The sequence below is a fragment of the Hippopotamus amphibius genome, chromosome 6, assembly GCF_030028045.1.
Source record: "Hippopotamus amphibius kiboko isolate mHipAmp2 chromosome 6, mHipAmp2.hap2, whole genome shotgun sequence".
Lineage (NCBI taxonomy): Eukaryota > Metazoa > Chordata > Mammalia > Artiodactyla > Hippopotamidae > Hippopotamus > Hippopotamus amphibius.
In genome coordinates this window covers 16832892-16857407 of record NC_080191.1, presented here as the reverse complement: position 1 = coordinate 16857407, position 24516 = coordinate 16832892, and the positions used below count along the sequence as shown (strand labels likewise).

Below are 24516 nucleotides of genomic sequence, written 5' to 3'. Positions count from 1 at the left end.
TGATCCTGGATTTCTTTCTGACACGTGGAAACATTTCATGGAGAAAAATAAATTGGTGGTTTCTCCGATGTTTCTTTTTTTTTTTTTTTTTTTTTATTTATTTATTTATTTATTTTTTTTTTGGGGGGGGGTACACCAGGTTCAATCATCCATTTTTATACACATATCCCCATCTTCCCTCCCTTCCTTGAGGCCCCCCCACCCTCCCCGCCCCAGTCCTCAAAGGCATCTTCCATCCTCGAGTTGGACTCCCTTTGTTATACAACAACTTCCCACTGACTATTTTACAGTTGGTAGTATATATATGTCTGTGTTACTCTCTTGCTTCGTCTCAGTTTCCCCTTCACCCCCCGCCCCCTCCCATACCTCGAGTTCTCCAGTCCATTCTCTGTATCTGCATACTTGTTCTGGTCACTGAGTCCAACAGTACCATTTTTAGATTCCGTATATGTGAGTTAGCATACAATATTTGTCCTTCTCTTTCTGACTTACTTCACTCTGTATGACAGACTGTAGTTCTATCCACCTCATTACATATAGCTCCATCTCATCCCTTTTTATAGCTGAGTAATATTCCATTGTATATATATGCCACATCTTCTGTATCCATTCATTTGTTGATGGGCATTTAGGTTGCTTCCATGGCCTGGCTATTGTAAATAGTGCTGCAATAAACATTATGGTACAAGTTTCTTTTGGGATTATGGTTTTCTTTGGGTATATGCCCAGGAGTGGGATTACTGGATCATATGGTAGTTCTATTTGTAGTTTTTTAAGGAACCTCCAAATTGTTTTCCATAGTGGCTGTACCAATTTACAGTCCCACCAACAGTGCAGGAGAGTTCCTTTTTCTCCACACCCTCTCCAACATTTGTTGTTTCCAGACTTTGTGATGATGGCCATTCTGACTGGTGTGAGGTGATACCTCATTGTGGCTTTGACTTGCATTTCTCTGATGATTAGTGATGTGGAGCATCTTTTCATGTGTGTGTTGGCCATCTGTATGTCTTCTTTGGAGAAATGTCTATTTAGGTCTTCTGCCCATTTGTGGATTGGGTTATTTGCTTTTTTGGTATTAAGCTTCATGAGCTGCTTGTATATTTTGGAGGTTAATCCTTTGTCCGTTGTTTCATAGGCAATTATTTTTTCCCACTCTGAGGGTTGCCTTTTAGTCTTGTTTATGGTTTCTTTTGCTGTGCAAAAGCTTTTAAGTTTCATGAGGTCCCATTCATTTATTCTTGATTTTATTTCCATGATTCTAGGAGGTGGGTCAAAAAGGATGGCGCTTTGATGGATGTCATATAGTGTTCTGCCTATGTTTTCCTCTAGCAGTTTGATAGTGTCTGGCCTTACATGCAGGTCTTTAATCCATTTGGAGTTTACTTTTGTGTATGGTGTTAGGAAGTGTTCTAATTTCATTCTTTTGCATGTTGCTGCCCAGTTCTCCCAGCACCACTTATGGAAGAGGCTGTCTTTTTTCCATTGTATATTCTTGCCTCCTTTGTCAAAGATAAGGTGCCCATATGTGTTTGGGCTTACTTCTGAGTTCTCTATTCTATTCCATTGATCTTCCTTTCTATTTTTGTGCCAGTACCATACTGTCTTGATCACTATGGCCTTGTAGTATAGTTTGAAGTCAGGAAGCCTGATTCCACCAACTCCATTTTTCCTTCTCAAGATTGCTTTGGCTATTCGGCTATTCGGCTATTCTTTTGCGTTTCCATACAAATCGTAAGATTTCTTGCTCTAGTTCTGTGAAAAATGCCATTGGTAATTTGATCGGGATTGCATTGAATCTGTAAATTGCTTTGGGTAGTACAGACATTTTCACGATGCTGATTCTTCCAATCCAGGAACATGGTATGTCCCTCCATCTGTTTGTGTCGTCTTTGATTTCTTTCATCAATGTCTTAAAGTTTTCTGCATACAGATCTTTTGCCTCCTTAGGCAGGTTTATTCCTAGGTATTTGATTCTTTTGGTTGCAATGGTGAATGGGAGAGTTTCCTTAATTTCTCTTTCTGCTCTTCCGTTGTTCGTGTATAGGAATGCAAGAGATTTCTGTGCATTCATTTTGTATCCTGCTACTTTACTAAACTCATCAATTAGTGCTAGCAGTTTTCTGGTAGAGTCTTTAGGGTTTTCTATATATAATATCATGTCATCTGCAAAGAGTGACAATTTTACTTCTTCTTTTCCAATTTGGATTCCTTTGATTTCTTTTTCTTCTCTGATGGCTGTGGCTAAAACTTCCAAAACTATGTTGAATAATAGTGGTGAGAGTGGACACCCTTGTCTTGTTCTTGTTTTTAGGGGGAATTCTTCCAGTTTTTCTCCATTGAGAACAATGTTGGCTTTTGGTTTTGCATATATGGCTTTTATTATAAATTGGTGGTTTCTCCGATGTTTCTTTCATTAAGCAAATCCATTACAAGGAAAAAAATTTTCTTTCAACTCTTATCCTGTGATGCAATATTTTATCATAAACTTTATTAACCTGTTTTTTTCCCCTTTATTCCTGCTTGTTTATTCTTTAAACATTACTGGTTGTTATTAGATATGTTGTCCAGATAATGAAGAGTTGTTTTTAACACCCAACTCTAGAATTCTGAGTTAACATAGAAAAGAACTAGCAAAATAGATCTCTTCTCCCATCCTCCAGATATTAAAATAAGTGATAAGAATTAAACCCCATTATAGAGCTTGGGACAAAGGCTGGTACAACCAATGGAGAAGGTCACTGAAGTACAGAGGCCAGGCAGAGAAAAAAGGAATGGTCAGACAGTATTCAAACCTGCAAGGGAATGTAAAAGCAAATGAAAAAAGCCAGCCGGTGCTTAAGAAGTACTACACAAACAAGAGGAAGCCCTATACCCATCCTGGCTGGGTCTGCAAATGAAAGCAGTCCACCTCTTAATTATATCCGAGATTCTAACTAAAGCCCAGAATTGGCAGGTTTCAGGCTCTCATTATAGCTGTTGCCACTAAATGGTTTCACAGTGATTTTTAAGAGATTTAAGATGAAAGAGTAATTAAATCCAAGCAGTGCTCCATCTTTCGGGGCAAGGCTGTTACTGTGATTTTTATGTTTACAAAACTCAGTCTCCAACAGGTTAAGTGATTTGCCTGAAGTTATAATGATAATCTTTTGATTATAAATCCATTGTCATTTTGCCAGGTGATTTCTCTTCAGTGATTTATGCACAATGAGAAGAATTACAAAAACTAGTAGGCAAGATTCTTAGAGATTTGAATATATGCACCCCCAAACAAATATGACTTCTCAAAAGTATTTCCTTTGGTTAACATTCTTAATAAATGTTGCCATAATATTTTTAGCTTATTAATATGAAAACAGAGTGGCTGGGAAAAATAAACTATATAGATATTAACTATATATAAATGTATAATATATATCATAAATATATTCTTATTCTTCACTTGGGAAAATATTTCCAGAAATAAATTATATTTTAATCTTATAAGACCAAATAGCATTTTTTAAACCATAACATGCAAATGATTTATGTATCTGTGTACCACATTTACCATCAGTTTTCAAAACATCTGGGATAGCATCCTAAAGTAAACAATGTTCATAAGACCATCTGGTCAAAACTGCAGGCAAAAAAAAGCACAAGCATATGGAAAAACAGATTTTACCCTTCCCTTCAGCAGTAAGGGATGACAAATGTCAAACCTAGATATATCCACGCTTCACTGTGCGATGCTTTTCAGCACCACCTGGCTCTCCATGCATGGCCACCAAATATGGACAGCACTGCCAGAAAGAACATATCCACAGGGCAATGGCAGTAAAAATAGTTTATTTCATGGTTAAACAGCCACTTCACACAAGTGGCAAGAGTCTGTTTGTTGACTTTGACATGTATGTCTGTGAGAACATGTTCAAAATTAATTATGCTATTAGACTTGAATATTAAATAGATCTGATAATAGAACTAGAAAATAGAATATTTTCTAAGAACTATTTATATGTATCTTATTTATAGTGCAAGTTTTTCATTTTATTAATACTAAGTAGCAGGTTTATAAAATGTAACAATTCAAATAAAATTGCTTTATCAAATATCTACTGTGCACCAGTTGAACTACTATCTGTAATTATTTATAAGTAATTGCCTATGATTTATGACTGGAGTATAAGGAACTGACATATAGTGAACAGCACAGAGATATTAAGCCTTAAATTCATGATAACATCTTGGTAAAACTTTTAGAAACTAAATATTTATGTACATTTGCTCACATAAAAACTATGAGCTGAGAGTTTAAGATTTTAGTTTAAAACAAGTGTATCTGAATCATCTCTCAATTATCTGACTTACAAACAGGTATGCATTTTTAAAAAAAAATTTATTAATTCCAATGAAGAATAATTATTGATCATTTTGTTTTCAGAGACAATAAAGCTTTCTCAATCTGGCAGTGATTTTAATCATATTCACTTTAAGAACTCTCTGTGAACACAGAATGAATGCACTACGGACTGAACTTCAAGATGTTTCGAAATATGGTATAATTAAAAGGACAAAGCTGCTACAGCCACAACAAAAAAGGTAAACTATGCAAAATTTTGATTATTTGTTTTGTTTTCCTCAAGTTTTACCTGAACTCATGAAATGCCTATAATTAGAAATAATCATCATAGAATTTCAGGGTTAGAGATTATTAAAAATATATACTACCTATATAAATATATATGTAAGATATATTTATAATAAAAATATATAAATACACATCATTATCTCATCTTACTTATCTCTTTTATATTACCAACACTGTCATCAGGTATCGCACGTATGTAATAAAATAACATGGACCCTAGAATGAAAAGAACATTAATAGGAAACTTCAGGCATTCTAGATAAATTTTTTAAAGGCCTTTTATATCTCTGTAGTTTACCTTTAAGCCTATAATCTGAGCACTCAAAAAGTAGCTGGTTAATTGAGTAGACCTGATAGGCTTTGTAGATGCCTCGGGTCTTAGAAGACCGAAAACTGGCTGAAGCACCAACAAAGCCAAAAAAAAAAAACAAAAAAACAAAAACCTGTTTTCAAAACTTAGCTAAGATTAAGGCTATCTAAAAAGTAACTTTAAGTACCTCAAAATTTTCTACCATAAAAATGATTCCAACACAAAGATCTTCTAATTAATTTTTTAAACCAAGTTTAAAGATATTAAATTATAAATTTTTTCAAATCTTGAATGTACCGGAATACTGTGGGTGAATATCTTTATAACCTTGGAGTACAAAAAACTTTCAGAGCATGACCCCAAAGACTAAATAAAATTACCAGAAAGACTGATGGACTTGGCAACAATACACTAAAAACGTCATTACTGCTCCCCCAAAAAGCAAACCAAAAAGCCTAAAAACTATAAACAAAGTTAAATATGGAAAAACGAGTATTCTCGTCAACTATACCCTCTGTATAATCTTTCTGGAGGTCAGCTTAACAACAGTAATCAAAATTTAAAATGTGTTTATAAATTGGCCAGAAATTCCAAAAACCTACAGAAACAGAAGAGTAAGTGCACAGAGATGCAGCTTTCTTACCATAGGAGAAAATTGAAAACAACCAATAGTGGATTTATTGCCAAGTAATATTAAAGGTCTCTCTTTTCTCAAAGGTGTAAATACTTCTGAACTGCCTTGGTTAAACCAGAAATGGAACAATGGTGCATCCTGAGTCTCCCATAGACATGGGGAAAGCAAACTTATTTTGCACTTTGCTATTTAAAGAAAGAGTTTGAGAGCATCATCTCCTCTGATAATTTTCCCCATTATAAAGATGATGGTCAAACAAAGGCACCCAGCTAGTTGTAGGGAGCAGATTCAAACCCAGGCAGTCTGGGTTCAGAATCTGCACTCTTAACCATTATGATCTGCTATCTGTCTGAATAACAATGGATGATAAGGTTAATGTGTGACAAGTTAAGACACTAATGAAATGCTAGTGGTGATATGAAAGAAAAGACCACTATTTTTAAGCAAAAGCTGGTTGTAGTCAATTGCTGGATGTCTTTGGTGTGTGAATTTATAGCTTTATTAAAGTTTACAGCAGCCCGTCTCAAAGGGTTCCTCAAAAAATTAAGCCCTAATGCCCTAGGTACCCACTGTATCCAATTAACTTCTCCCTATATATTCCTATATATATCCACAAGTTAGTGCCATTTTGTGGAGAAAAGAAAAGTCATTCAAGTAATTCTCTGTGTTCTGTAGTTCAGATGAGGAACCCCAGATTTAAATCCCTACAGGTAACAAATTGTTTTTTAAGTGTTCAACACTTTTTTTTTTGTCCCTAACCCCTTTTATATATGGAAATAGCTATTTTTAGTACTTATTTACGAAAATGCAAATTTCTTAGGCATACAGACTCACTTTATAGCAGAACAAAATGTATTACTTTATAAAAAAAAGTCAAAGTATTACATTACAGTCAAATTGTTACTGCAAAAGGGTACAATATTATTTATACTCAGATACATTATTTCAGATCCCAAGTGTACCATATTTTCTTATTTCAAAAAAAGATACAGCAACCTTATACTTAATAAAACCAAAAGAACCAACATAACATGTATTTTTATATCAAGAGCATAAACTTAATGAATTTAACAGAATATAATATTTTATGCTCTCTTTAAGTTCTTTGAAAATGGCATCCCACCAGTATTAAAATTATGGGCCAAATTTATTGGTTTAGAAAAGAATGTGGGATTGTCTATTATCTGTCTAGTTCACATACAGCAAAACAATATTCAATGACCATTTCAACAGGAATTCCCGTATTCTATAAGTGTTTGTAGAATATTTACATGACATTTATAAGACTAGAATATTGGCCCATTTTTTTTTTTCTTTCTTTTTTGGCCCACTTTTAACAATACATATTTCTGGGTGGGCCTCACAAGAAAGTTATCTTGTTCTTTTTCAATCTTGTGTTATATGACCTTTTCATCATAGGGGGATTTTATTTGTTGTTTTTAGTTTTCTGGTATGTGTTTGAGGGGGAGGTTGTGGAGAGATTATTTTTTTTAAAGCAAATCCTAGCATCAGATGTGAGATCTACACAGCTGTACGCATTCTTCTGGGAACCAGCACTGGGGTTCCCTCAACTGCTTAATGCAATTACCTAAACCAGTCATGTAGTATTAATGTAATTTGCCCATTTCTACAGCTGAAAAGAAGTTTAATCTTTAAAGAGTAAAAAGGAAAACTTGCTATCCCACTACTCATCTACCTTGGAACCAAATAAGAACTACCTCACCTGTTTATTCTCAAAATTCCACTAACTCCTAGTCAACCATTAGCCTTAGAAATCTTTCTTTGGTCATATAATACACTGATACTGACACATGAATGGGCAGGTACACATACAAAGGCATTCCCATCTATCTCCATGGTATAGCAAGTGATCTTTCTAAAATACAAAATTGACCACCCACCTCTCCGCTTTGAATCTATAGGTGGCTCTTCACTGCCTGCAGGGTAAACTCTAAACTCACAAGGCCCTTCAACAGCTGTTTCTGCTTCCCTCCAGATTCTCACCTCTCACCACCCCTCATCATCGCAAAACTCAACCTTGCAGCTCTACACAATCCCCTGAACGTACCAGGCTCCCTCATCAACGAGCTATCTCCTCTGCCTGAAGCACACACCCCTTCTCTCTCTGCCTAACTAATATCTAGCTATCCTTCAGCTCCCAGCTGAGAAATCCTCTCTTTCTCTAAATAAAAATTTCCTAGATCCTCTAGTCTCGGTTAAATACTACTCCAAAGTGTTCTCACAGTCCACTGTACTTGCTCCATGACAGCACTATTCAACAGCAATTATAATTGTGATTTGTCAATATCTGTCACTGACCAAAAGATCAATAATGGCAGGAACTGAGAAACAGATCTGTCTCATTCACTACTGTATCTCCAACACCTAGCACAGTGTCTGACACAAGGTAGAAACTCAAGTATATTAACAGACTGAATGAATAAATAAAATAATTTGATAATATTTAGGGGTGTTTTGGTGAAAATGCAAAGCTTATCTACATCCTCAGTAAAAACTGGTCACGTGCTAGTTCAGTTCAATTCAGCAGTATTTACTGCCTAGTCATATAAGAATCAAAAAGAATATAAGCCTCAAGGCACATGCAGTTTTATAAATAAGACACAGATACATATGAAAGCTGAACACCACAAAATCGAGTGTTAAGATCCTAAAATATGCTACATAGAAGAAGAGATAAAACAAAGGACTGGGAAAGTGTCATTGAAGTAAGATCTGAGCTGAGCCTTAGGGCAAGAAAGACTGAAGACAGAAACTATAAAGACAGAAATGTGCTAGTTCAGCAGTTCTCACCCTCCTTTTGGGTGTCCTTAAGCTCAAAGGTATTTTCATAATAAGCCCAAGATGTTATTTGGTTTTTTCACTTTCATTCATTCTCAATTATACAGTGCAGTTTTCCAGAGTCTACAGGCCACGTGATATCAGAACAAACTGAATGCAGAAGTAGATATGAGAATCTAGCTGTTTCTATTAAGCCAGACATTCAAGAGATTTGGAAAAATGTATAACTATGCCACTCGCTAGGTTTGTGTTGTTTTGGAAACAGTTATCCTTTCTAAAAATATATTATTGTGTTAACATGTAATGGAATTATTATTTTTCAGTAAATTAATAAATATTCTTTTTTAGTTTTAATTTCTAATATGATAAATATTGATAGATATACCCTACGTAACCAAAGCTCTTTAAGTTCTCAATAATTTTTTGAGTCTAAAGGGCTATTGGGAAAAAAGTTGAGATTCACTGAGCAGAGAAGCTGAATCAGAGGGATCAGATGTGAAATTAGCCTAGGCATCGTATCATTTAAAAACACATTTAAGGTACAGGTACAGGCTTTCCTCTCAGCAGTTATTTTTACTTAATACAAAATATAAAAAGACACCTTTTAAATCACTCTTATACTGCCACTTGAACACAGTATATACAGTTTCATAGTCTTTTTGAATTACCATAGACAGACATTTTTACATTTCTACAATCTACAAGATTATCATTTAAAACAGCTACATAATCATAACCAGCATTCTTACAAAACTCAATAGCAACTTTCATATTTGATTTGTAATGTATCTTACAAAAATATTACTATCCCAAAAAACTTACTTCTAGAAATACCAAGTGATCTTATTTTAAATCAAACTTGCCTGAGAGCTGCTGTAACCTGGAACACAAAGATAATAACATTTTGCCCTAGAACTTCTGGAAACCTTGAATTCAGAACCATGTCTCTGCCTAACTTTAAAGGCTCTACACACTCTCAAATTCCTTCAAGAACCTGTTTCCCCCTATTCCAGGTGCTACCCACGGTTCCATTAATGCAATTAAAGCTCACACTGGTGCTTCCTTCTTAGCACCTGAAATGATTCCTTTTCTCCTCTCTACCTATCCAAAGTTCATCCTTTAAGGGTCAGCTTGGAAGCCAGCTCATCCATGATTCCTTTCAACTAAGCACTGCATCCCTCTTTGAATATCTGAAGGACTCTGAACATCACTCAAAATACAAATTCTCAAAATACAAATTCTATTCGACTTACATCATTATTTTTTCTCACATCTTTTTTAAACTTCTTTAGAAAGGTCTTATCAATCTCTATTCCCATGAGAAACAGGGAGAGAGTACTGAGGAAAATGAGGCTCAGACAAATTTTAATCTGCCCCAGGTCACAGCGCTAGTGACTGAAAGAGTCAAATCTGAATGCCAGACACTCCCCTGCCCCCACTCAAAGTCCGTGATTTCTCTCCCATACCATTCCCGGTTCCTTACCTCACATCCTTTGTGACAACAAATACTCAGGAAATTTGTAAAATTGAGTGGAATCAGACTGGCTTTGTTCTTAACCTCAAGGAACCTCTAACGTAAAAAATCCAGAGAAAATAACTTCCACAACTGTGCTTTTGCCACCCTTGCCATCGTATCCCTACATTTCTTTTTATGGCCAACAAAACGAATGCGCAGCTTTCAGGAGACAGCATTAGGACCAACATATGCTCTGTAAGTATTAAATGCCTATAACCACCACATTTTCCAACGAATGAGTGATAAAATTAATCACTTCTTCTGCTGTCCAAGAACCTGTGTTTACCTCCTCTAGTTCCTCCTCAACGCCTTCATTCACCGTTACCGTCTCAGAGCAACAGCTAACAGAAATCATTCTATATTGAGCTACAGAAAATGCAGCTGAAAACTACATTTTTATATAAGTTTTCAGTTTCTGATGCCATCTACTAAGCAGCTCAATTCCTGCTCCAAAGGCATTTCAAAATTATCATGGCCATTTATTCGCATTCACCTAGTCAATCAAAATCCTGAGGGTTGTATTTTGTTCCTCCTACTCTCCCTCACTCATTACACCTGATCCACCCACTCTCCCCCAGAATCCCCATCATCGCTCACCTGCCCTGCCACAATGACCTCCTTAAGGATCTCCCCACCGCCAGTCTTCACCCACAACAGTCTATTATTCTCCATTTGGCAGAGTTATCGTTATTTTTAAAAAGATGAAATGACTATTACTCTTCTGCTTAAAACGCTTTAATAGCTTCCATTACACTTCCAATAAAATAAAAATTCTTTACCATGGAATTTCTTACAGTATCCTTCATGACCTGCCCGTCTTAACTACATCACATGCTACTCTCTCCTAGCAAACCACACTCCAGCCATATTGGCCCTTCTTGATCACTATGACCTCGAGATTATTACCTATCACAGCAATGTGTTTCTTTCCTTTGTAGCACTTATCAAAAGTTACATATGTGTTATGTTTCTGTCTCTCCCACTATGCTCTAAACTCCATGAGGGCAAGATAAAACTACCACTACATATCAAATAAAGTATAAAACATGGCATGTATAAGGCACTTAATATTTCTGAATGAAGAAACTGCTTCCCTATATACTCTTAATTTATATTAACATGTATTACATATTGCTTACATGTTAGATAACAAAGTACAATATATAATACATTACTATTGTATAATAAAGGATTTGGCTGCCTTTTGTCCCAGGTTCCTAAGAAGCCCCGTCCAAATCCTTGGATTTCCAGAGTGACAGGAGTGTCTATTTTACTTATGGTCGGCCCCTCAGACCACACTTGATAGTTTATGTTAACAAAGTGCCTTTTTCATTCATTGTGGGACCCTAGACAGTGTGCGCTAATGAGATGACTCAGGATGGGAGCCAGCCACGCCAGAAAGACCAAAGGTGTGATTAGAGGGCTGCGATACTGGAGACAGAGTGAAAGCACGTGGCCAGTGATTCAGTCAGCCAGGCCTATGCAAGGAAACCCCAATAAAAACGCTGGACACCAAAGCTCCAGCGAGATTCCCTGATTAACAACAGTGCATGTGTGCTGTTACCCGTCAGCGTGCCGGGAAGGTGATGCATCCTCATCCCGCAGGAAGAAGACACAGAAGCTCCACGTTTGGTATCTTCCCAGACCTCACCTGCCATGCCTTTTCTTTTGGCTGGTCCTGATGTGTATCTCTTTTTGTTGTTGCTGCTATAATGAAACTGTAATAGTTACGTATAGCACTTGCCTGTGTTCTCTGAGTCATTCTAGCAAATTATTGAATTAAGAGGACAGTGGGAACCCCTGGAGCCAGCTGGTCAGAAATGTGGGGGTCCTGACAACCCCTAGCTTGAGAATGGTGTCTGGAGTGAGGGCAATCTTTGGGGGAATTGAGCCATTAATCTTCAAGGTTAGCCTAACTCCAGGTAGTTAGTGTCAGAACAGTATTCCCATGACATAAAAGATAACATACTTCATAAATACGTGTCAGGGACTATGGAAAGCATCTTTACACACATTATTTCCAAATCTTTAGAAAACATCCCTAAGTCTCACAACCATCCCACTTGACCGAATTATTATACTAATTTTTTACATAAGGAAACAAAGGAGTCAAAGCCAGCCAGACAGCAAGAAACGCAGGTGGAAGGTAAATTCAAATTCAGCACCGTCTGACTCAAAAGCCCACAGTCCAGTCACTGTCCTCCCCAGCGTTTCATCATTAGTTACGTAAATACAACACGAGATACCATCACAAAACTGCTACCTAAGAATTCACGGCACTTGTACTGAAAGGTCACAGTAAAATCCAAAGTTCTCTTTATGAATTTATTTTCTCTTTATAAGAATTATAAAATATCATACTTTAATACAAATTTCTTTAGCAACTGCTGTTAACTTACCCGTTTGTGTTTTAGAAACATGTTTCTGGAGATAATCAACTATCTGAGCCAAAACCTTCTTATTACAATGTGTTGATAATTTTTCATCACACTCATAACACCTGAAAAAATATAAAATTTAAGCAAATATTATGAAAGCATCTTGAATAATTTCGCACATCAGGTAATAAAGTTGGTATTTATCTACTTTTGTCTTTAAATTATGGAATAAGAGGGATACACAGGGCAAGACGAGAAATGAGGTTAAGTCTATAGAAATAAGCAGGGGACAGTTCATACAAAGCCTTAGCTTTCAAATTAGAGCTTTGATAGTTTATCCTAAGTGTAATGGAGTGCCATGAGAGGTTTTTAAGCAGGAGAGTGACATGACCCAATGTGCATTTTACAAACATCACTCTGACTAATGTCAGATTGGATGGCGTCAGGAATAGAGGGAGATCAGAGTAGATGCAGTGGATCTGGAAAGAAATGAACAGATTTATATATTTTCAGGTAGAAGCAGTAATGAATTGGATATAAAAGATAAGGAAGAGGAAAGGGAGAAGCTGATGCAGGTACGTCAGTGATTCTCAAATAGGAGCAATTTTGCCCCTAACCCCACTCCCACCCCGAGGGCCATTTGGCAAAGTTGTGAAACATTTTTGGTTGTCACAACTGGGAAAGCTGCGACTTAACACAAATGACAAAAGTCTTGAGACTGAGAAATCCTGGTCTAGATGAAACAAGATATCCTGTGAGCTGATAATCTTTAAAGCTGGATGGTGGATACAGAGGAATTCATTATACCATTTTGTTTACTTTTGTTAAAAGGTTGAAAAATAAAATAGGATAAAAAGGAAAAAAATAACTGCCAGGCTCCTGGCTTGAATACTTAAGTGGTGCAGGTTCCATTTATAGAGACAGGGAAGACTGGATGAGGTAAGAGTTTTATTTTGTTTGGAGTTTATTTGTGAAGAGGGGGTTAGAGAAGAGATTTTAAAAAGCACGTTCCTTTTGAGAAAACTACCCTCCACTAAGTTTACTCAGTGCATAAAGTTAATAAAGGTTTCTTCTATCTATTATCATCTTAATAAGATCCAATGAACAAACAAGAACAGTGTTTGACAGCACTGAGTTTTTATAAATGTAATGCATTATACCAACATGACCTTACATATTCACAACCTTCTTGCTTATAACTATTAGTGGTTATATACTAGGTTTGGGTTCCTTTTCTAAAGAGCACTCAAAATTCAGTCAAACAGTTACTGAGTGTTCACTCTATCACTTTGCACCGAGAAATAAGATACATAGATAAACCTGCGAAGGAATCGAGTCACAAAAAACATTCCCAAAGCAACTTTTTCAATAGATCATGATGGTATTTAAACAATTACAGTTATCATGCGTCCATTATAATAGATGCTCAATATTTAGTGATGTAATGATCAGCAAAAATAATAAAAATATAATTGCTCACTTGAAAAACATTGAAATGTCAAATTTTTACTGAGATGACAATTTTTACTTGTTATTAGATATATATATTGTCATAATCTTAAAAATACAAAAGGAAAATAAAATAAAATAAAAACTGCACAATGGCAGGGAATTTGGAGAAAAGAGGAGCGCTCAAGATGATTTAATTCTACTTGTTTCCATTAGAAATAACCAAAAAAAAACCCTGAGCATTTACTATGTGCTATGCCCTGTTCTAAGAACTTTACATGCATTTTCTGGTTTAATTCCTCACAACAATCAAAGAATTACCATTTTAAAAATAAATAGCTTTATAGAAGTGTAATATTTTCTTTTTAAGGGTAGGAAACTGAGACACAGGGCTCGCAAATCAGTAATAGAATACAAGTACAAAGGAAATGTTAAATCTTCTTTTAACAAACTTCTGAATGATTTAAAAGCACATATTTACATGTTATCTTTAAGTGCTAAATCAGTGCCTCTGAATCCTGATTAGGCATAAGAATCACTTATGGAACTTAAAAATACAGAAGCGCTGATTTAATAGAGGACCACTGGTACCTATAGGTTTTTCAAATTCCACCTGTGTGATTCTGACGTGAAGTCAGAGGTAAGAAATGGCTGTACTATTATACTAATAATTATCTGTTAAAGCAGCATTAAATCCACTATCCAGCAACACTGTTAGTTGTGATTAAATTACCAAATCTACAATACTCCTTTCTTTTTTCCAGGTTTTTCAGGTTTTTTTCTACTTTCAGCTGGCCTTCTCTAATCCAGATGAGTGAAGTTCTCTATTGAAATTGTTAAACTTTTTAAGGTTTAAGAATTACATGGGAAAAAGAAAATAGTCACAACCTTTAAATTTCTATACATGCATGTGACAAAACTGAATTTCTTTCTTTAAAAGAGAAGTAATTCTACGGACCTCCAAATGTGACTTGAAATTATTTTCAGTATAATATAAATCTCACAAATCCATCTCACAAAACTCAATAAATTCACCAACCTTGTAACTCTATGCTTGTAACTCTATATAACTATGAAAGCAAAATTACAATTAAATATAAAACAAAATTACAAAACCAATTTTACAACCCTAATTGATTATGCTAGGTAAGGCTTTTCTGCTGAAATTAAGTCGTGATTCATACCATTACTGTGGCCCTCAGAGTTACAACAGATGTTCCAGTTCAGATTCACTTGGGATGAACCTATTTTACCAGGTGCCACTCAATTCTCCCACGACCTTTTTCTATTTCAGTGGTCCTCAAACTATGGTCCCAGACCAGAAGCATTGGCAACACCTGGGAACTTGTTAGAAATGCAAATTCTCAGGCCCTACCCCACAACTAGTAAATCAGAATCTCTAAGCCTGGGACGCAGCAATCTATTCTAACAAGCCCTCGCAGTGATTCTGATACACCCCATCATTGGAGACCACTGCTCTACTCAGACTACAGAGAGCTTCATTTACATATTAAGTTCTAGCAATTCTTTCCTCATTCTCCCCAATTCTATTACTTGGGACGAACAACAAAAACACAAACGCAGTAGGCGTCCAACCCTGTGGCTGAATTAAATTATAAGATAACGGTCTCTCCTAAAACCAAAATATCCTTATATTAACTTTAGAACCCTGAAATGAAAGACAAAGTTAAAATATTTTTATCATAAAGAAAACTTGAAAACGCCTCAAAATTCATTTGAGTAACCCTAGGAGTCTATAAGTTTGTTAGAAATTTTTTGTTGTAAAATACAGGAAAAGCTTTTCTAGACAGTGCCCACTTAAACCACTGAAGCAGTGCAGTCTGCCGATAAGGGACTAAAAAATCAAAAGACTTGTTTCAGTGCCTGATCTTTACTTTGTAAATGATACTCAGTGTCCTTATATATAAAATGAGGGAACTGGACTTAGTTCCAAACCAGAGTTAAGTAGCAGAATCACCTGAGAAGTTTTTACAAACTATTTATGCCTAGGCTTTCCTTTTACCCTGCAGAGAATCGCCAAACCACCTGACTATTGAAGCACCTTCCTCTTCTAGAACTCTGGAATTCTAATTTGGCAAGTTCATTACCAAAAAATCAACTAGCAAGAATTTTTCTTTATTGTACAAACAAAGTGTTAAAGAAAACTAAAGGGAGGACTAAATTTTTTCTTACTTTTATACTCAGGGACAATATTAATTTTCTTAAATTATTCCATAGGTTGTATTCAGGCTAAGAAGCATAAGCTGGTATAACATCTTTAAATATCTAACCTTATAAAACTCCAAGATATTTTTTATAGCAAACACAAGTACTAGCAAAATCTAACTTACCATATGATCCATGTGCTCAGATTAATTACAATACAATGAAGCTCTGCTCTCCAATTCTTAAAGTGCTTCAGTGAATGCTGACTTTCTGAGTTTTTACCACATCCCTAAAGATGAACAGAACACTATATGATTTACATATAAGTTTATCTCAAATTAATCAAAACTTAAATCATACTCAAACTTATACTAAAAGTTTTATTTTGTTTTTAATTTAAAGCAGGGGAGAAAGGTTCAGAAATCAACACAGATTCTCATTAAATTCAATTTCTTGCAAAGAAGCTAACTTGCTTCTTATTATACAATGAAACAGTCATGAGCCAAGTTAATTTCCATACCACTTAAAAATGCACACGCTTTCTGTCTTATGCATGGTGGGACACTGAACATCCTCACAGGCCAGTGGTGCCCTCCCCTATACACACATTTCTTAATACCATACACAACTCCACCCAACTCCACTGAAAACTAGTGAGACTCAGACCAATCATAGTCACTCCCATCACCAGGTAAGCAAAGAAATAAGATTCATTTCCGGTCAATATGCCATGAGGTGCAGTCTAATGGATGTTTCTAGAAAAGTTTTATATATTTTAAAAAAGAACACAGGGAAGGGATGTACTTTTTGCCCTCCTTCTGGCCTTTGGGGATTGCTGTGTGATACATAATGCATGAAACATCTTTGACCATCCTGAAACCATGAAATTGAGGAGACATAGCAGAAAAATGGAATAAATCTCAGTTTTTAATGTTCTTTCCATTGAAGTAACTAACTCTGAAGTGGCCCTATTTCTGGCTTTCTATGTGAGGTAATAAAGATGCCTCTTACTTAAAAAAAAAAAAGTGTGTGTGTATATATATACTCTTAATTTTATTTAAAAATTCCTTTATTAAAGATATCAATAGCTTCTACAACACTGTAAAGCAACTATACTCCAATTAAAAAAAAATACCAGAGGTGGCAGGGGACGAAGGGGTAGCTGGGACGAAGTGAGAGAGTAGCATAGACATATATATACTACCAACTGTGAAATGGATAGCCAGTGGGAAGTTGCTGTATAACAAAGGGAGATCAACTCAGTGATGGGTGAGATGATGAGAGATGCCTTGGAGGACCAGGATGGGGAGGGTGAGGGGGGAGTTGAGGGAAGGAGGGGATATGGGGATAGTGTATAAATACAGCTGATTGAATTTGGTGTACCTCACAAGCTGGTACAGAGTGTAAAGCAATTATATTCCAATAAAGAGCTAAAAAAATAAAAATAAAATAAAAAAAATACCAATAGCTTCTAAGCTCTTAAGAGAAATTACTTTGCAAAAACAAAAGAAAGAAGGAAAAGACAGAATAATCACTTTCCATAAAAAATCAATCCAGAATGAATTGGGAGATTGGGATACCAAATTGTATGCTCTAAATACATGCAGTTTATTGTATGTTAACTGTATCTCAATAAAATTTCTTAAAAAAAAAAAATCCGAAAAGGTTTTTAAAAAAAATTCAAAAACTTGGATCCATTTCCTAAGTAAACACAAATAGGTAAAGGCAGGTCCACATATGCGAACTACTGCAAGTGGGTTGAATTCCCTTTTGAAGTATTTATAAACCACACATGATTACTTTCTGACCATAACATACATTTTACGTTACCTTAAACATTTCTAAGCTCAGCCCTGGAAAGTTCTATCTAAACACTGAATAAATTAATCTTAAGTTCTAAGCATTACCAACAGTCCAACTCACAGTAAGCATTTAAGGAAAATATTTAAGACAAACTCACATAAAAGAGACTTTCCTCACCTGAAAACCACACTTGAGGCACAACCAAATATCAGAAAGAAGTACTGGCTGTCCATCACAGAATTTTCTTTCTTTTAAACATTCCAAGCAAACTGACCACGGATTCTCAGCTATTGCTCTTTTCACATGATTCACACTGATAGCATGACTTACATGTTGGCAAGTGAAACCTACTGAATAAGACAAAAACAAATCTGAATGTTTTCTTCACTAAAAAAAGTGATGCCATCAGCAAGCAAAAGTCAACAGTATTAAAATGCTATAACTAAAAAGCACAGAGATTCAAAATACAAAGTAACTCAAAAGGATACAAACTGCATGATTCCATTTATAAAACGTTTGTGAAATAACATAATTATAGAGTTGGAGAACAGATTAGCGGTTGCCAGGGGCTTTAGATGGGGAGCAGTGGTGTGGCTATAAATAAGCAGCACTCAGGGTGGTGACAGTGTAATCAAGTATCTTGACTGTGGTGGTTACAGAAAGCTACACATGTAATTAAACTGCATACACACACACACACACACACAAGTGCATGTACATCTGGTGAAACCTGAATAAGCTCTAAGGATTGTACTGATGTCAGTTTCCTCTGACACTCTGCTATAGAAACACAAGATGTTAAATCAGGCAAGACTGGATGAAGGGTGAATAGGACCTCCTTGTATATATGCTGTACCTTCCTGTAAGTCTAAAATTAATTCAAAAATTAAAACTTTAATAAATAAGATTACTTATTGAGCAGCTACTATGTGTCAAGCATTTTGAATGTATTTTCTTTCACTAAGATACACAAGTAAAATCTTCCCACCAGCTAGCTCTGCTATGATACTATTTTCACCATTGTTGGGAGAAAGAAAAGAGAAGAACAAAGGCATAATTTGCAGGAACAAGAATTTGCAGAATTCTTCTTAATGAATATTCCCAAATAACAAATGATTTTGCATGGTCCTTCATTATCCTTTATAACAGATTCCCACTGTGTGCACTGTGTGGAGACAAATGGCCAAAATGAGCAAATATGTTTTTAATTCTTCAAATAACCATATTCCTCTCCCAAGAGCTCAGTAACACTTCCATTTTTCCCAAATACCTGAAAACTTAAATTCCTACCTCTCAAATATCCCAAACACCAAACCTACAGCTACCTGCCAAAAGCAAACAACATAGGCAGAAACTGAATACCTTGAAGAGGAAAAGAGAAGAAGTATGTACATTTCAACTTTCACCACTTCACTTTCTGAAGGCAAATCATTCCTTTTCACCTACTGGTTAACTACAGACTAAGCATTAGTTCCATTTCATTCTGAAGACAAAGAATGTGATTCCTGGCAAATTACTTATAATAAATAATTTCAACAAAAATAATATGTAAATCTGATAAAAGATTAAAACTTCTAATTTTACACCAAGAGCAGTTATAAGAATAGGCATAAAAGGAGTAATTCTGAAGTCTTATGTTTGAAAAGCAAGGATGCACGCCATTAAAGAAAGGGCTATTCAGGGGAAGACTGATAAAAACGACCACAAAAGTACAGGACCTGGAAATGGTTTACCAGATGTCATTGTTTTGAGTTTTTATATTTTAAAATTCTAAGGGAAAAATCTTGCCACACACCTTCTACATCACCTCTGGCGTGGGATCTGTCCAGGGTACAACTTAACCATTCTCTGATTCTACAATTCAGACTTATAAAACTGAAACTGTTAATGAATTCAGAGGTAAGTGAATTCAAGATAAAAAGGTTCTAGGCACCTAAATTAAATCTATTAGTTTTAAATATCTCAACCATATATTCTTTTTATAAGTAAATTAAAAAGTCTGAGGTTTTCCTACAAAAGCTAACCAGCGTTTAAACAGTATTCAGTATCTTTTGTGGGGGAAAAATGTGAAAAATATCCTTCTATGTTAATAAGTAAATTTCCTCAGTTTTCTGCAATTCATTTAATTATATAATTGTCTAAATTTCATTTGACAAATAGGTCCTCTAGAGATTCCTGAATAAAAATATAAAAATGTATTAAAGTCAATAGTTGTTTCACATTGACAAATCAAAAGCAATAATCAAAATGTCCATTTTTTAACTTTAAATATTAATAAAAATCTTACAAGGTCTTCCAATTTGCAAATGGTGGCATAAAATCAACACTTCCCCTTTCTCCTCCCCCAAACTAACCAAGGGCAAAAAGAACAGGAAACAAAAACACAAAGTTCATTCTCAGAGAAACCAGGAGACAGCTGAAGCCCCAAGTTACAAATTAAGTGGAAAGCCTCCCACCTCACAGCAGTGGCGATCAAACAGGGGTGCCCACAGAAGGAAGCAGAGAGAACACTGCAGCAGTAGATTTCACAGAGGACAACACATGCTTTGCAGACATGGAACAAAACCTAAATCTCTGTGCTGCAATAACAGTGGCAGGAACTCCTCTACACCCAATTCCATTTTGAGAAGAAGCGAAAGAAAGGGATTTCTCATTCACTAAGTGAGAATAAAAAAGTAAGCCATAATTGCAGGGAATAGCCTTATCTCTATGGCAGTTGGAAAGGAGAGACAATTTGGATTCTGAACAAACCCAGGGCTGCATAATCCTGGTGATTGTAAAGAAGTAAAGGCTAAATGAGCTCAAACTCAACAGTTAGGTCTCAACAGCGCCCTGGCCCTCCTTCTTACACAAATATTCTAAAACAAACTGGCCCAAGAAAAGCAACCCTACATCAAAGAATGGGTAATCAAAGAAAGTCAAAGCCACAAATTCTATGCTAAGATAATATAAGAAGAAGGAAGGAAAGAAAAGGAAAAATGGCAGAACCATCACTGCCATGAAATAAAAACACAAAAAAGAAACAAACACTTTAGGCTCAGGTGGCAAAGCAATACGATGTAAGTAGCAGACTTCAGGAAAAATAAATAAAATAAAACCACAAAAATGAAGGCAAAACTAAAAAGAGTGTGAGGTGAAAGAGACTGCTGAACGCACAGTAAAGAAATAAAAATGAAAACAGCAGGCAAAGGGAAAAGGACATAGAGGAATTTTAGAGGATTTGAGAAAAAATAACTATGGAAGATATGCAAAAGAGAGTTAACAAAAGAATAATAAGAGTACCTGAAGAAAACCTTATTAACAGAATAGAACAAATATTTAAAGACATAATTCAGACTTCCTTCAATACAGCAATCTATCCTGAAACATTATCCAAGTTAAAAACACTTAACAATGGAAATAATATATTAAAAATATCTTTTTAAATGGAGAGCTGAGTAAGTCAGTAAGGAAAATCCTCAGAGGCTAAAACCCAAGGCATCAGGCTAAAGAGAAAAGCAAGCCAGGAAGCCAGCAGCTCCCCAGGGTCATCTGCCAACCTCACTGGCTTGAGGGCTCAGTTTTAACAGCCATGAGAAAAAAACAAGAAGAAAAGATGCCAATTCTAAATTCACTTTATAAAAGAAACAAAATCTCAATAAAAGCATCAACAGGAACTAGACAAGCTGATTTTAAAGTTCATGCAGAAAATGGTGAAAATAAAGAGCAAAGGATTTATTCATTAAAAACATAAATTATTTTTTCTCTTCTGCAACATTCTTCAGGATGCCAGACATCATAATTTACCAGCAACGTCATCTGAAGAGTCTTCATCATGAGGTATAGTAGGCCTTTTACTTCTTTTGGCTTTCTCGGGTAAAGCTTTGGATGGCTCTTTCACCCGCATCTGTTATTTACTGAAAAGATTGCGGGGGGAATACACATTAATCGTCAAAATCAAAATTTTATGTATTTCACTTAATGCATATTAGAATGGAAATGACTTCAAGTTTAATGGGCCTAGTAAATTAACAGAGGAAAAGGGAATACCAGCTGAAACCAAAGAAATCTTTATTAAACCAATATACAAATGACACATTACAATTGACTTTTATCAGCGGTTCCCTACATGTATGACGTCCAGGTGAATTAAAAAAAAACCTAAACTTTATGCTGCTTCTGGTTCCTGCGCTCCCCTTGCCCTTTCTTCCGTTTCGCCAGCCTAGGAGACAGAAGGAGCTGGAGAAGCCACAATGGGCCACGGATGAAAGCCAAGTACCAAGCACACTAGAGCCACCCTACCTGCACTGTACAACCCAGCACTGGACTACGGAGAAGAGAAATACATTTTTATCTTAAAAAGCTCTTGCATTTTTTTTGTGAGTTTTTTCTCCACTTTTTTATTATGAAAAATTTTAAACTGCCACAAAAGTTAAAAGAACTGTATAATGAACACCCATATACTATCTAGATTCCACATCTAAAGCATTTTGCCATGTTTGTTTTAGCTAAATATCAATGTGTATATAGACATATCTACACATGTATGTTAGTATGTTTGTTTTTGTTGAACTATTTAAAAGTAAGTTGCAGAGAGCATATATCCCTCAAGGAGATTCTCCTATACAATCACATCATTATCACTTCTAAGAAAATTAACAGTAACTCCTTAATATCATCTCATATTGTATCATATTCTAATTTCTTCAGCTGTCCCAAAGTGTCTTCTATACTGGTTTTCTGAATAAGGAGTCAATCAAGGTTTGCATTTTGTATTGGTTATGTCAGTTAGTATCTTTTAGTCTACAAATGTTCTTCCCATAAGAAATGGAAAACTGATAGTGTCTTACTTTTCTAAGGCACTGGCTTTTTAAGAGATCAGAATTGTGCATCAGTCAAACTGGAGATCTTGTTAAAATGTGGATTTTGATTCAAGTCTAGCACAGGACCTGAGAGTCTGCCTGTCTAAAAAGCTCCCAGCAGGAACCCATTGCTGGGGTCCATAGACCAAACTTTCAACAGCAAAGTTGTATAATGTCCCACACCCAATTTATCTCTTTGTTCACAGTGTTATTTACCTCTAAATATCTTTTTAAGAAATCCCTTATATTTCTTAAAAATTCAAGTTAATTCTAAAGATTTTAGATACAAGTTAACGCATTTTTCTAAACCATTATATCCTAAATCCTACCTAATACCATGCTTCTCCATGGCTAAGCTATTATGTAATTTTCATGGTTATTTGTTTATTTGCTTTCATTGATCAAGGTGGAAGAATCTTTCAATTCAATAATAAATTCTGAACCCTGATTTAGTCGTACCACGTTCCACACAAGGAAGTTTTTGAGTTTACCACGTTAAGAGCCATTTCCTTAAGTCCAAGGGTCATCACTGTTGAACAAAGCTGCAATAAATTAAGGCCTTCAGGGTTAGAGATGCAGAAGGTCTCCAAGTTCCTTGACTGCTTCATTTCTGACTGTCTTTACCCTCCAGACTGCCTCATCCACTTATCCCTACAGTTCTAACTTGCAAAATTACTAACTCAAGTATTCCATTCTCTGATCACAACTTCGAGTTCAGCCAGCTTGCTTCCTCAGCCACTCCAATATTCCTTTAGTGCCCAGGCTGACAGGCTGCATTTCAACAAGTGCTTCCATGATCGCTGGAGCAGGGAAGGGAGGAAAGGAAGTGGCAAATCAAGTGCTCATTCTTAAAGCTTCACTTGCAAGTGACACATGTCTGCTTATATTTTACTGGACAAAGCAAGTCATATGGCTACATTTAACTTCAAAAAGATAAAAGGGGGAGGGGCATGGGGGGTGCAGTGTACAAAGAGCACAACCTTATCATGTACCCACAAAGAACAGAATACGTGTGCCTAGAAGGACTACTACATCACCCCTCTAACAGAACCCCAATCCTAGATGAACTCAATTAACCACTTTCTCCATGAAGGCCTCCAAATAGGCTGAAGAAAGTTTCTGGCCAACTTACTTATATACTCCTCACAGAGCCTTTTGAAATATTTTTAACTCTCTCAAACCTCCAACTCCTCCTCTCCCTACTCCTGCAAATATCATCTGGTCTACTACTTTACTGAGAGAAAAGAGACATAATCAGATGGCAGATCTGATCTTTCTACCCCCAAACTTACAAACTTACCTCCAACTATTTTAACTTGATGTCCTGAAAAGAGATAGGCATAACTAGGAGAATCCAAGAAAAATGGCCCATGAGAAACTGGTCACATTTTTACACCCCCTGCACAGGTAACTCTTGATAAAGATGAGTAATAACACATAGCTAACACTAGCAGAACAACCAAAAGAACCAGACAGTTGACCTAAAATTTATAAAAGACCTATGTCTTTTTTCAAAAACACTGACTCAAACTTAACTTGGCAATGTAGAGTCAATTTCCAGTGATCTTTCTAACACATGCAGTATGTCTAAACACACAGAGTCATTTTGGACAGTAACCCACTATTCAGCAGTCACTTATCTGTGTAGCTTTCTTCTTCAATTCCTAGTTCAAGCAAAAAGAAACAGAATTAAAGTCCAATTATTAGAGCTTCAAACAGCTCTATCATCAATACTGTCTCTGCGGAGTTCTGAGATCACCATTTGGAGATTTACTACAAGCACTCGCAAGACCCAGCACACAGCTGTACTCACTGCTAACAATTATTACAGCAATGTAGTATGGACATACAGCTTGGGCTTAATGAAAAAGACACAGGTCAAGTCTAGAAGAATCCAAGTGCAGGCTTCCTTATCATTCTCTCCCTCCCAGGAGGGGTCGCCAGACTCTTCCCCCAATAAGTAAAATCCAGTAATATCTGTGCAACATTTCTG

General features: G+C 35.9%; 1 protein-coding gene across 12 annotated transcripts in view; it reads right to left on the bottom strand.

Moving 5' to 3' along the window:
• USP45 (ubiquitin specific peptidase 45) overlaps window positions 1-24516 on the bottom strand; it is a 57428-nt gene that overhangs the window by 31783 nt on the left and 1129 nt on the right. For 2 of the 12 annotated variants that reach the window (XM_057739084.1, XM_057739085.1), the window contains exons 2-5: window positions 21469-24187; window positions 17860-18032; window positions 16065-16168; window positions 12286-12386 (exon numbers count right to left, since the gene is read on the bottom strand). In XM_057739084.1, the coding sequence (XP_057595067.1) occupies window positions 12286-12386; window positions 16065-16168; window positions 17860-18032; window positions 21469-21568 (478 nt within the window). In that variant the 5' untranslated portion in view covers window positions 21569-24187. Of the gene's footprint in view, window positions 1-11450; window positions 11605-12285; window positions 12387-16064; window positions 16169-17859; window positions 18033-21468; window positions 24188-24516 lie in introns of those variants that run through there. The other 10 variants (XM_057739073.1, XM_057739074.1, XM_057739076.1 and 7 more) reach the window with 10 other exon arrangements.